The sequence below is a fragment of the Apostichopus japonicus genome, chromosome 16 (assembly GCF_037975245.1).
Source record: "Apostichopus japonicus isolate 1M-3 chromosome 16, ASM3797524v1, whole genome shotgun sequence".
Classification (NCBI taxonomy): domain Eukaryota; kingdom Metazoa; phylum Echinodermata; class Holothuroidea; order Aspidochirotida; family Stichopodidae; genus Apostichopus; species Apostichopus japonicus.
Window position 1 is genome coordinate 33,854,931 of NC_092576.1, and position 12,710 is coordinate 33,867,640.

Below are 12,710 nucleotides of genomic sequence, written 5' to 3' on the forward strand. Positions count from 1 at the left end.
AATTTCGTTGATTAATAGTCACATCCTTTTTATTAATAAGGATAAAGTGTGCAGTCGCAGTTGTTGTACAACTTTTATATATTAAATAATAATATTGTCCGCAGTGCAGATACTGCAGAAAACAAATAAAATATTTAATTTCAAATATAATGTTCAATTGAAACGATTACTTGGAATGTGTTTTTGCAAAGAAGAGCATCATGTGCCTTTGCTAACAATCTATTTCAGTGCGAAGGATTGTTCAGAATGATCTGTGTAGAAGTGCGTGTATATGTGTGTTTGTTACTATACAGGGTGCAAACAGTCAAGACATATATGCCTTCTTCGTCATTAGAATGATACTCACAATCGGAATCAAAATACACAACAGAAAGATGTATGTATAACTAGAACAGGGTAAAATTAATATGGAATCCACTTTATTGGGTGTGCTTGCAGCCGCGTCCAGAGCTGACGCTACTGTGACCGCTGGGTGGAGTAAGGGCTGGCTTTGGCAGGTTTTGAAGCTCTCTGTTATATGAGTTAAGCAACTTGGTCACAATCCTCTATTAATTTCTTGTACCTCCATCTTCACAAGACTCGAACCATTTCTGTTTTCACATCAAGCTTCATGCGTTAATGTTGCGGCATATTATACTTGTATTCATATATTACCATACCGTAGAACCGCTATTATTGTGAGTATTTAATATGTCTGGTATAGTGCAATGTGTAATGGGCAGCATTTCTTGTAGAAAAGGGAGAAAAACCATTGTTGTAAGTTGGCTTATTGACTATCTGGTCCTTTTAATCTGTGGTAGTTTTTTTTTTACCAATGGTATTTAATATAATTAATGATGATGACGACGACTACGACGTTGATAATAATCAAGTTTTGTGTCGGATTTAGAATATCGTGAATTGATGACAAGCCCCCTCATTTCCCCGATAACTATCAGTGGTGCTATCCCATCCCCATAGTGACGCTCCTGGTGATACAGTTAAACTAATGCTCAAATACCAAGAGAAACAACAAAACTAACAAAAGTAATTGAGTAATTACATAAGTAATGATGTTATACTGATAAATATTAAATGAATGAAGAAAGTTGTCTAATTTCATGAGGCAAGAACGTTTTGTTATGTTCCAATACCTATATATTTTTTTAATATTTGAAATTTTCGTTGCTTTATGAAGACAATATTAACCGAAAAGGAAATCTTGTAAATGTGTTAATTACAGAAGACCCTTCAATAATTGATGTTGACTATGAATTGGATTTAAAACTTCAAGAAGCTTTTAAGGGATTAAAGACTCGTGCACAAAGAAACGTCTGTGGTCGGTAATCTGACCTAAATCGAACGAGGTGTAACAGCACTGTTAGATACCACCATCGATCTCGTTAATACAACAGTGTATACAGCAGTACTAGTTGCAGAACGCATAACATAACTAAAATACTGTATTGGAACTAGCAGCCTACTGGGCGTGTTATATCCCAAATCACAGTTTTATTGAACAAAATGGTAGAATGTTTCTGCAATTGCACGTCAGATGATATCTACAGTACCTATCTTGACTTTCTATTTCTACACCGAGCGAATTCATACTTGGGTAGTACTGCAAGCTTACAGCGTATTACACACAATGACATAGCTTGCTAGTTCGTAATTAGGCATTCAATACATACAGCTACGGTCAATACACACAACGCAGTATACATATAATCGATGGACATCTCAGGTCCAGCTAAAGACAACAAGATGTCACGTTTAATTAATGTCTGAATAAATGTGTAGCGCAAAAAACACAAAATCTTCACTTGCATGCAATGGGAAGTTTTAAAGAAAATGATAAATCAAGCCAAAATTACAACTGATTAAGATTGGAAATGAAACTTTATAGCAAAACCAAGAACGAATTATGGATTTTGGTTTAAAAAGGAGCGACCGTTCAGGGGTAGGCCTAATTGATACCGACTCTCATGTTTGGGAATTAGGACCCCTCCTCCGGAACAAGTAAACATTACGTCGGGTGATGCATTTCGAACCATATTTTACACTATAAGTTGTGTCTATATAAGTAGCTCTAAATTCAAAATTGTGACGTTATAAATTCAACTTTCTCGGATTGACCTAGGTAGCACCTGAATCTATTAGGGATGACCGGAGGGAAATTGAAGGGTTTCATAATAGTAGAGGAGATATCATGGGTTTATTAAAGCCGAGTTTCATCTGGTGGGTCGTCTTCGAAATTAAAAGTCAAATGGTGCATTCCGAGGCATATTTGCACTATAAATATGGTCATTATAAGTATTGCGTACAAAAGGTTGTGCTAATAAATATTTTGTAGGAGATGAAAAGCCCAGGGCGTCAGGGCGTGGTTTATCTTCGTAGTAGAATTCTAATACTTCCCCAGCAGTAGCAATTTCGGCATAGTGCATTATTATAACACTTGGTATATGGCATCTCACAAAACAATTGCGATCATCGCATATCATGAATATCGCACTGAACCTCAGGTCCCCTCGTCTGTTCCAAGTAAGAGCTTAAATCAACATAAACCAACTTACACACATGGATAGGAGCTCAAACAAACGGGATGTTATGATGTTTATTATATGTTATTGACCATCATGCAAAAGCGCCCTCTAAAATACGTGACAAAGCAATAACACGAATAGCAAACGACGATCATTTTAAATATTATTGACGATATCATATTATTAGTTTATCAACAACGTACATTCACACAGTGTGTCAATGTCAGTTGTCAATTGTGTAGTCATTTCACATATCTTCATGTTTTATTGATTCAAATTGTCAAGCAATCAATGTATCTACGAGACTAATAAACGAACATTGCTAGTTGTAAACCAGTGCCAATCTACATAATTTGTCCTCCGGAAATGAATGAATGAATGAATGAATGATTTATTGTTTCTTCACAAAGTATAGTTGTTTGTTCGTATTTTCTAGATTAGTTGTTTGTTCTGATTTTCTGTTATTAATTCCCACGTTCCTACTTTAATTAATGAATGACTGTTTTCTATCACTTACTTTTATAGTTTTTCTTACGTTTTTCTCCGATATCAGCAGACTGTGATCAATTTACCATAAAATGCAGATAGAATCGTCCACCTAACGCATGCGTAGACTTAACAAACATTCCTATCATGGTAGTATATGAAAACGAAGGACTTTTAAAGTCGAACACTGTTAGGTTATTTACGCATCTTTATATAGAAAATATATTGGTACCTCGTCCTTATGTTTCAACATTATTTGCAAATGCCAGAATGATGATATAGAAGTCCCAACTACACCGATCCTTCTGAAAATGTGACTGTACGCGCACTGAAATTAATGTCTCCATACTTTTTGTATATGATAGCTATCTATTTATATTCAAGGTACCAGTAAGATCAAACCACTGAGTGGGTGAAATACAATATCCATCAACCTACCTCATCATTATACTCTGTATCTATTATCTCCTGGCTAGTATCAACGTCCTGAAGTGAAAAGCAAGATAAACAATGATCAGACCAATAAGTATATGACGTCATAAACATCACTGAGACAGTGGTAAGTCGAATCAGGAAATATTACGTTTCATTAAAAGAAAAGAGTAAATACTCGACGAGGATAAAACAATAAAAAGATAAACATTCGTTACACTTTAAGTGTATTTTTGATATGATGAGAACAGTAAGGAACACATTTTTCATAAAAACAAATATTTTCTATAAAGTTTTATTTCCTAAGGAACGATAGCGGCTTGGAATCTATGCGCACGTGTGTCCATTTGCCTTATTTGTTTTGATTGTATAAATGTATAGATTTTTTAACATGAAACAATATTTTTTAACATTTACCATTTTGAACGTGAAACCTTTTGGTATACCTGGGTGATTGTGATCGATAGTGTATTTTATATATATATTGTTTATATTGGCTATAACAATGACGATGTTTTTCTTTATTGCATCGAGCCAGGTTTCTATTCCATTACATACATTGTCATGGGCCGTTCCTACTATCAATTCCTTACACTAGTTTTCCTTTCTCATCACTTCTGCCTCGCCATAGCTTCATAGCAATTCGGCATTTCTGAACAGTAGACCAAATATGCCAGTTTTGTCTGGGGACGTGTTTAAAAAGACACGTTTTAAATAACTTAGGTTTTATTTTTGACTGAGCAATGCCACAAATCACATGCATTTAAACTTTGAATATGAATGAAGTGCTGTCCGCGTGGTACATTTTTATATCATCTTAATCCGTAAGGTTGGTGTTATGAGCTCCTTTTTATTATAAGATAGGAATTACCAGTAGAGGAAATAATTTGAATGTCCCAGACCCACATGATTGTTGGCAATAATCCCAAAATCACGTGAGTCTTGGTAATACCGTTTGCTAATATTACAGGTTTACATCTGTTGCGGTGGGCGTATATGACCGCGATGAGGAGGAAGTAATAATTTGTGGAGTTAAGTAGTTATAACATGTTCGTTTTTTTTTTCTACACGCGCACTCGCCCCCCCCCCCCCTTCAGCTCCGCGCTCCGCACTCATCGTAAATATTTTATAGCAGAGAGACGTGTATTCATTTACCTTTACGTACTAATCTCCTTTGGTTTAAGTTCTGACAAGATGTTAAAACAGGGATCCTGACCATATATTCAAATTGCAATGTCTCAAATGATCACCAAGGATAAAATAAAAAAATTGTAGTCTAGGCGATTGTCATAACACAAATATACATTGTAGTGAAGTATAAATACATTACTACGGTAAACATCATCATCCGCAATAATATACCTATTTTTTTATCAGTTGACATTGATAGTTCATTGAACTTTAATACTGAATCGATGAAAGAAGAAATAAACCTCTTCATACTCACCATCCATCGACCAGACTGAAGGTTCATAGTATACAATAGCAAGAAATTGGGTCCCCATGAGACTGAAATTAAGATAAATGACTTATAAAATAACATTGAATAGTTCGCTTACTCCAGATAACTCATTCATTCGAAAATGGAAGGTCGGGTATAGTTCGTTGTGTACTCAGCTTTAATATATGAATGTGGAATTTAGTGTAGTGAAGTATTATTCTTAATATGCCAAAATGCTACACAAGAATCAGTTGATTGCATATTTTACATATTAGTCACAGTTATATTTACTAAATTTGCATTTCATATTTTATTGTTTATTATACGGGGGCTCACGAAATATAAAAATATCCACAAATTGTGTATCATACAGTCGGAATATGTCATACCTTACAATATCAGTTATTGAATATTTACTGTGGAGGTAATCTCACGAGTGTTAACATTTGTCTGTAATACAAATTATTCTGCAGTTACTTTGTTGTTCTATTGGAATGCTAAAATAAATTATCATGAAGCTAATAAGATATTCGATGCGATAATGTGAGAATGGAGTGAACAACTTAAAAGAAAACAGAACAAATCCATTGGATTTAAAGAAGCAAGAGCTATAGCGCCCTCTCCATCTGTCCTTTATGAGTTCAATAGATATATCTTTGCTATCTTCCCTTGGCTGATTTACGGAGGGACATTTGTTCCAAAACTATCCAAATTGATAGCGTTATGTTCAATGTGACATCAGCATATCGTAAACGAAATCGCCATGTTTACAATTAAATCCACATGTGCAAACTTAAATCATTGTACTGAATATTGCTTTTGATATGATGATCTTTTTCGGATATACTGATGTCGTTTTCGTTACCGCGATCTCAATTTGGACATGACGATTTGAGCTTTGACAGCCTTGTTTTGAAACATATGGCACTCTGTACTATTTTCTTTACTAAATGATACATCACATGTTGTATTCATATATTTTGATTGACTTTATGTTATGGTAAGTCTCTATATGTATGAGTGGGAGTGGGTATGATGTTAAGTCGGGACCGGAGACTTCTTCGGGTGACCAGTTACGCATAAACCAAACAACTAATTATTATGCAATAAACATGAACTACAAGAAACAACTCTAATTAAAGAAACACTAATGTTTCTTATGTCAATTGTTGTAAAGAATCGTTAAAGCTATATATAACATTCACTGAACTATTTTTTTTTATATCGATCATAACTGAACCCCTAACTACTCCCCCACCCCTCCCTCTTTCTCCCTAGACTAGATATAAATCGGAAGGAAAGCAAACAATGCATGATTCCTGACATTTGATTAAGGTAAAATTAAACGTAAAAGCTACGTTACGTCTAGAACTAGCAGTAGGTGAGATGAGAACATATTGAATTTGATGAGAAAGTTGAGGGATTGATATCAGGAATACATTGCCTGAAATACGCTAGTATACCCACGCACAATTACGTCATTACTATGTGGTGAGGACATCCATAGCGCCCACTACTACATCATATTGCAGAATCGACTACTCCTTGCAAACCAACTTAAATTGATCCATTTGAGTATATTTTCTATTATTTTGGTGCACTGCCCTCTTCCCGACCTCCAAGATAAATCCTGAGAGTTCGACTATCGGGTACTTTCTAGAAAAAAACGTATATGTATTTACGCAGTAAACAAAGACTATGTAATGGACCGCAAACTGCCAATATAAAACAACAGTATTTTATTTTGCGAACATTACTCCTAACGAATAATAAAACAAAAAGAAAAACGTCAGTTGTAATCGATCTGTACAATTATTCCGGTAATCTTAATAAAGTTGCGGCTATTCGAAAATCCCAACACAGGTGCGTATCCAGGGGGGGGGGCGTTGGGGGCGCGCGCCCCCCGGGTAAGGAAAAGAGGAGAGAAAAAAAGAGAAGAAAAAAGTGAAAAGGAGGGGGGAAAAAAGAAAAGGAGGAGAGGAAGGAAGGGAAAGAAAAAGAGAAAAGAGAGAAAAAAGGAGAAAAGGAGGGAAGAGAAAGAGGAACAGTCATAGTTAAAGCGCTGATCCCTATTATATACACAGGGTAGCCAGTGAGAGATCAAGGATTACGGAGGGGGTGTGCGCCTCACCCTACCCCTTACACCAATAACTCCATTTTTGACGTTTCCATTTTTCCTCTCTCACTAATGTATCTATATAAATACTATATATGGTCTATCATAACGCGTGTGTGTGTATGGACGTCTTAAACAATTGTACAATTGTGCTATATGGAACCAACTGTGGCTGGTCTTCAACTCGACCGAGTCGTCGGGGAACATGACGCATTTCGGGAAGGGGGCGACCGCCCCCCCCCCCCCCGAGCAAGTTGTCTTTATGACATTGCTAGTAATTTCAAAATACACAATGCTTAGATACAACTTACAAGGCCTGGGAAGTGTCATTTCCAGCGATCTAGGAGGCATTTTCGGCCAAAATTTTTATTGTACGCTTCGCGCCAACTCATGGTGGCGCTTCGCTTAGATAGTTTGCCTACAGGCTTCGCCCCTCTCTTGGCAATTACTCGCTACACGCCTGTTCGAATTTGTAAAGCAAAGAGCAGATATAACATCATATCAGTGACCATTGAAATGCATGTTCCACGATGAACAGCCTCAAAAACTGTCTGTGTGAGTAGTCAAAGGCGTAGGAGCCCAATTGGATTTGGGGGCTGTAATGACTTGCCCGAAAAAAAGCCAAAATTTCTTGCGCGCTTCGCGCGCGTTCAACATGTCGATGCCAATATCATATTAGCAAGCATCGGTCATTAAATTGCATGGCATCATGTAACTTACGGTCCGTGAAAGTTGCACAGTAAACCGCCGGATGCTAATGTAAACAAGCAAATGTCTTATGTAGATGGAGAAAAAGCATACAGATCCATTTATGTCAAACCTCTCTTTTACAGTAGTAATGTCGGCCAAGCTAAGAACTTTATTTAATTACCGAGGAGATCATTTTTAAGCTATTCATTGCTATTTATTTTTCTTTCAGTAGGTGCCAGAAAAAATTGGTTGCGGGGAGGGGGGGGGGGCTGCAGCCCCCGCCTCCTACGGGACCTACGCCTATGTGTGTAGTGTTCGGTTTCGATATACCTAATATCGGAAATATCTGGTATTTTGCATTTCCTTCAACCAAGTTTTATAATAGCCATTATAAGAGGTTGCAATATTTGTACACCAATAAATTAACTGTGTCTGAAATTTCGAAAATTTCCTCACCAACATTCTTCATCATACTTTCCTCTACTCGTGCAATTTTGACCTGTCTGTTAGGGGTTCAAGGAGGTTTTTCTATATTGCTTGTCCATAGATTGAATTTTGTGCAACATTATGGGTATGTTTTGAAGTGAGACTATTCACGAGAAATGTGAATTTTCAAATTCTCAACAAATAATGGGCTTAAAACTTTCAAACGTGGGGCTTTCGGATAGTGTGGGCCGTGACGTAGAATCACCTACAAAAGCAATGATCCATAGGACAAGCGATGAGGTCGAACATGATGTGTGACTGGTGACAATCTTCAAAAAGGTTATGGATGGAAAAAAAAAAACTTTTGGGATATACTTGGTTCTCAGGCAAAAGTGTACATCTGGTTGGTCATTTTCAAGCCCGAGAAGTGCCATTTCCGGTGATCTGGGGGGGGGGGGTATCAAAACCAGAAATTTTCTTGTACGCTCCGCGCCAACCGATGGTGGCGCTCCGCTTAGATAGTAATTCGCGCCCCCCGGGTTAGAAAATCCTGGATACGCGCCTGCAACGGATTCTCGTTTAACGGCGTTACACGATAATTTTATGGGAGCCGGGTGCGTTCAATCTCGCTCACAAAGTAAACAGCATCAACAAGTACCTTCGCGCACTGATATGACACTTCAGGAGTGATCAAATTTGCAACAACATTAAGAAGACTTACTCGGTCTTACCATTGTAGTTTATGTTTGGATTCACCTAGTTATACAATTTACAGTAGATTTAATTCGAGTCGAGATCTAGTTGTATATCTGGGCTTATTTTAAAATAGTAATGGATGGAGACTTCATGTCAAATTTTTGAATTGCAGCTTGATACTGGTCGAACCCGGGCATTTGAACCCTTACAGACTCCAGGGTTTAACGTGGACCTCCAAATTAACTAAAAGTTTAAATAAACTACGAATCAAATAGGACTATAGGAACATACTTATCATCTCCATTTCACAATTTAAAGCGTGTATGTAGCATATGTTCGATATTAGTATTGCTTGGAAAACGTCATTTCGTTTCATCTGGGTGAGATTTGAATATAAAGATATTTATAATTTGTGTTGTCTTATTCATTAAATATTTTAAGTTGCTGCTTTGCCAATATAACTATGTTTGACATTGTAAGGCAATATGAGAGATAATGTAAGGCAATGAAAGGTGTTTTTGCTTCACATATTTGCTTCGCATATTACAGAATACCATCGTGGGATTATTTTCCATTTAATAATCTAATTGTTTTGTGATGGAAACCTACAACAGAATGAATTGTACGTTAAAAGGAAAATATCAACCTTTGAGAAAAACAAATAACGGTGGAAGACATTATTGGTCAATGTGTATGGAAAAAACAAAGAAAGTTTAATAATGAATGTAACTGAAATTGTTAGTTAAACAGTAGACTGTCGATTTTGTTAGAAAGTAAAACTCATTAGTAACAAGAAAGATATACTGGTTTTACGATAATATAATACATTGGGTGACAAGAAGCCTTATGAGTTAAAATATGTACTTTGTTGTGTGAAATTAAAATTAGTTAATATAAATTTCATCTATAGTGTGTAAAGTTTCTTCATTAGTAACCACTGTCAATGAGTTGCATGATAAACCAAGTAAGGGGTAAAAATTAAAGAAAAGAAAATCAACTAAATAAAAAGAAGAATATGTGAAAGGGGAGAACCACTGGTATTTTCGCTGTCAGATGGTCTGCAAAGCGTCATTTAAACAAAGGTTACGCGCAGAGGAGGTGCCTTGTGTGAAACTTGTGGACATTTTGTAGTATTGTTAAAACCGCTGGCACCAAAATTACGTTAGTTCATTTATAACGTCCGGATACGTGTAGTTTGAAAATACGGGCGATATATTTCTCATTGACCCGCTACCGTGTACATTACATGACTTTTTTTAGTTTTAACTTTTTTTAAAATCTAACCCTACTGTTTCGATTAATTTATTTACCAATTTAAGGACGATCACAGAATAGATTTGCTGCTTAAAAAGGGTAATTTCATATTTGTGATTATTTATTGATAAATTATTTTACAAAGAGGTATGCTGGATAAGATTCTTGTAATAAATGTACTAAATAAAAATACTAATAAGTAATATTATTTTGGTGCCCTGCCCTCTTCTCGATCCTCGAGATAAGTCCTGAGAGTTCGATGATCGGAAACTTTCTGGAAATATTTTCTACGTATTTAAGCATTAAAGAAAGACTATGTAATGAACCGCGAACTGCCAAAATAAGAAATTTTATTTTATTTTGTAAACATTACTCATACAAAGAATAAAACAAAAGAAAAACGTCAGTTGTACTCGATCTGTACAACTATTCTGGTAACCTTAATAAAGTTGCAGCTTTTCGAAAATCCCAAACGGATTCTCGTTTAACCGTGGTACACAAAAATACCTGTTAAACTCCAATTTTATGGAAGCTGGAGTGCGCAAGATCTAGCTAACAAACTTGTCCACTGCTATAAGGGTGGCTCATAAGGGAACAACATCGAAAAGAACCTAAACGCACTGATAGGACACTCTAAGTATCACTCCGGGAGTTACAAAGGTGAGACAACATTGGGAACACTTAATCGACTTACTTTACTTCCGCAATTAAAGCGATAATTTCAAGTATGTTGGGGTCACTGCGCATGTCATTTTATTGTCTAAACAGCGCAGACGCAGCATCGTGGAAGACTTTATCGTGCATGATGATAATATATGTCTTTGTAATCCATGTCGGCTAAATAGTGTATTCGGCTCAATAGGAAACAAGACCATTACATGAAATTGTTATGTTTTACATATAATTACTTTCATACTGGCCAGGGTACGGAAGGAGGGGAATTGGCTATGTCTTCATAAGTTTTCGAGGTTAACAAAGCATTGTAGATTGGATCATGTAGTTCCTAAGAATAACACTCTCTGATATTATATTACTTAACATTACGTTCACTGGAAGCTATGGTGGCCCAATCCCTATCTTCTACAAACAGCCTGAATTTTGGTGCCGATCTGCAAACTTGTAAGGTACGTTGCCATGATCCATTGTATTTTATTTTTGAATTCATCTAGTTAAACAGTTTACGTCAGATTTAGAAGAGATCAATTTACATATCTGGGCTTAAGGTAAACTAGTTATGGATCAAAACTGGATCAAATTTCTGAATGGCAGTTTAATACTAGGTGAACCCGTGTATTTTAACCTTTACAGAGTGCGGGTGCAAAATGGACCTCCAAAGTAACTATGAGGTTAAATAAACTATGAATCAAATAGGACCAGGAACATACCTATTTGGTTCATTTAATATTTGAAAGATATATGCGGCAAGTGTTCTGTATTTTTATTGCTTGGAATACGTTATTTTGTTTCATCTGGGTGAGGTTTGAATATAAACATATTATAATGTGTGTTGTTTTATACATTATACATGGTAATTTGCTGCTGTGCCAATATAAATATTCATTACACTGTAATGCAAGGAGACACCCGTTGTCATGGAAACTTTTAGAACGAATGAATAGCGAAATACTTCTCAATGAGCAAGTTCTGCTTTGACAAGCAATCATTGTTGTCGTGGATTGAAAGTATGGAACACAAAACAAATTGGTCCGTGAGTGGGCATATTTGACTGTCTTGGAATTTGCGTATGTAAAATAGTACGTGTCTTTTGTCCACTCATATCTCAGAATACCATCGACGGATTATTTTCCAATTGATAAGCTAATTGCTTGTCGATGAAAACTTACAACATACTGATTTGTACGTTAAAAGGAAAATGTTAACCTTTGGTGAAAACAAACATATCGAAGACATTATTGGGGAATTTGCCATTCAATGTTCCATTACGTACATATAACCAGTAACAATTATTTTCGTTAAACAATCTATTTTGAAAGATGTTAAGTTCTTTGTCTGGAAAACTTAAGAATGTTTAACATTGAATGTTACTGAACATTTTAGTTGAACAGTAGCATGCCGATTTTGTGAGAATAATACTCATCAGTAACAAGAGGATATACAGATTTACATTAATATACTATATTGGGCGACAAGATGTATTATTAGCGAAGATGTATACTTTTTGTATGAAGTTGAAATTATTTCATATGAGTGTCATCTATTGAAATCCTTGTGGGTAAACCTTCATTTTTGTTTCATTAATAACCACTATCAATAAGTTGCAAAAGAAAAATAAGTGACCTTTTTTTAAGAAAAGAAAATCAATTTAATACAAAAAATAATATGCGAACCAGGGGAACCATCGACAATGGCGCTGTTTGATGCTGTGCTGAGCGACATTTAAACAGTGTGTACGTGCGAATGAGGTGTCTGTTTTGAAACCTGCGAACATATTGTAGTTTTGTTTAAAACCGCTGACACACACATTACGTTAGTATAGTAATAACGTCAGGATGGAGTGTAGTTGGAAAATAACTGGAGAGATATATCTCATTGACACGCTACCGTGTACAATACATGACTTTAATTTAGTTTCACTTTTCGTAAATATCTAACCCTACGAAAACGATTGATTTATCTACCAATTTTA

The 12,710-nt window shown here is 35.9% G+C and overlaps 1 protein-coding gene across 1 annotated transcript in view; it reads right to left on the bottom strand.

Annotated features, from left to right (window-relative positions):
- Positions 1 to 288: 288 nt before the first annotated feature.
- The window catches only part of LOC139983380 (uncharacterized), a 42,115-nt gene continuing 29,693 nt past the window's right edge, over positions 289 to 12,710 (bottom strand). Inside the window, exons 11-12 of the mRNA XM_071996902.1 lie at positions 4,888 to 4,949; positions 289 to 3,494 (exon numbers count right to left, since the gene is read on the bottom strand). Coding sequence (XP_071853003.1) covers positions 3,438 to 3,494; positions 4,888 to 4,949 — 119 coding nt within the window. The 3' untranslated portion in view covers positions 289 to 3,437. The remainder of the gene's footprint in view (positions 3,495 to 4,887; positions 4,950 to 12,710) is intronic.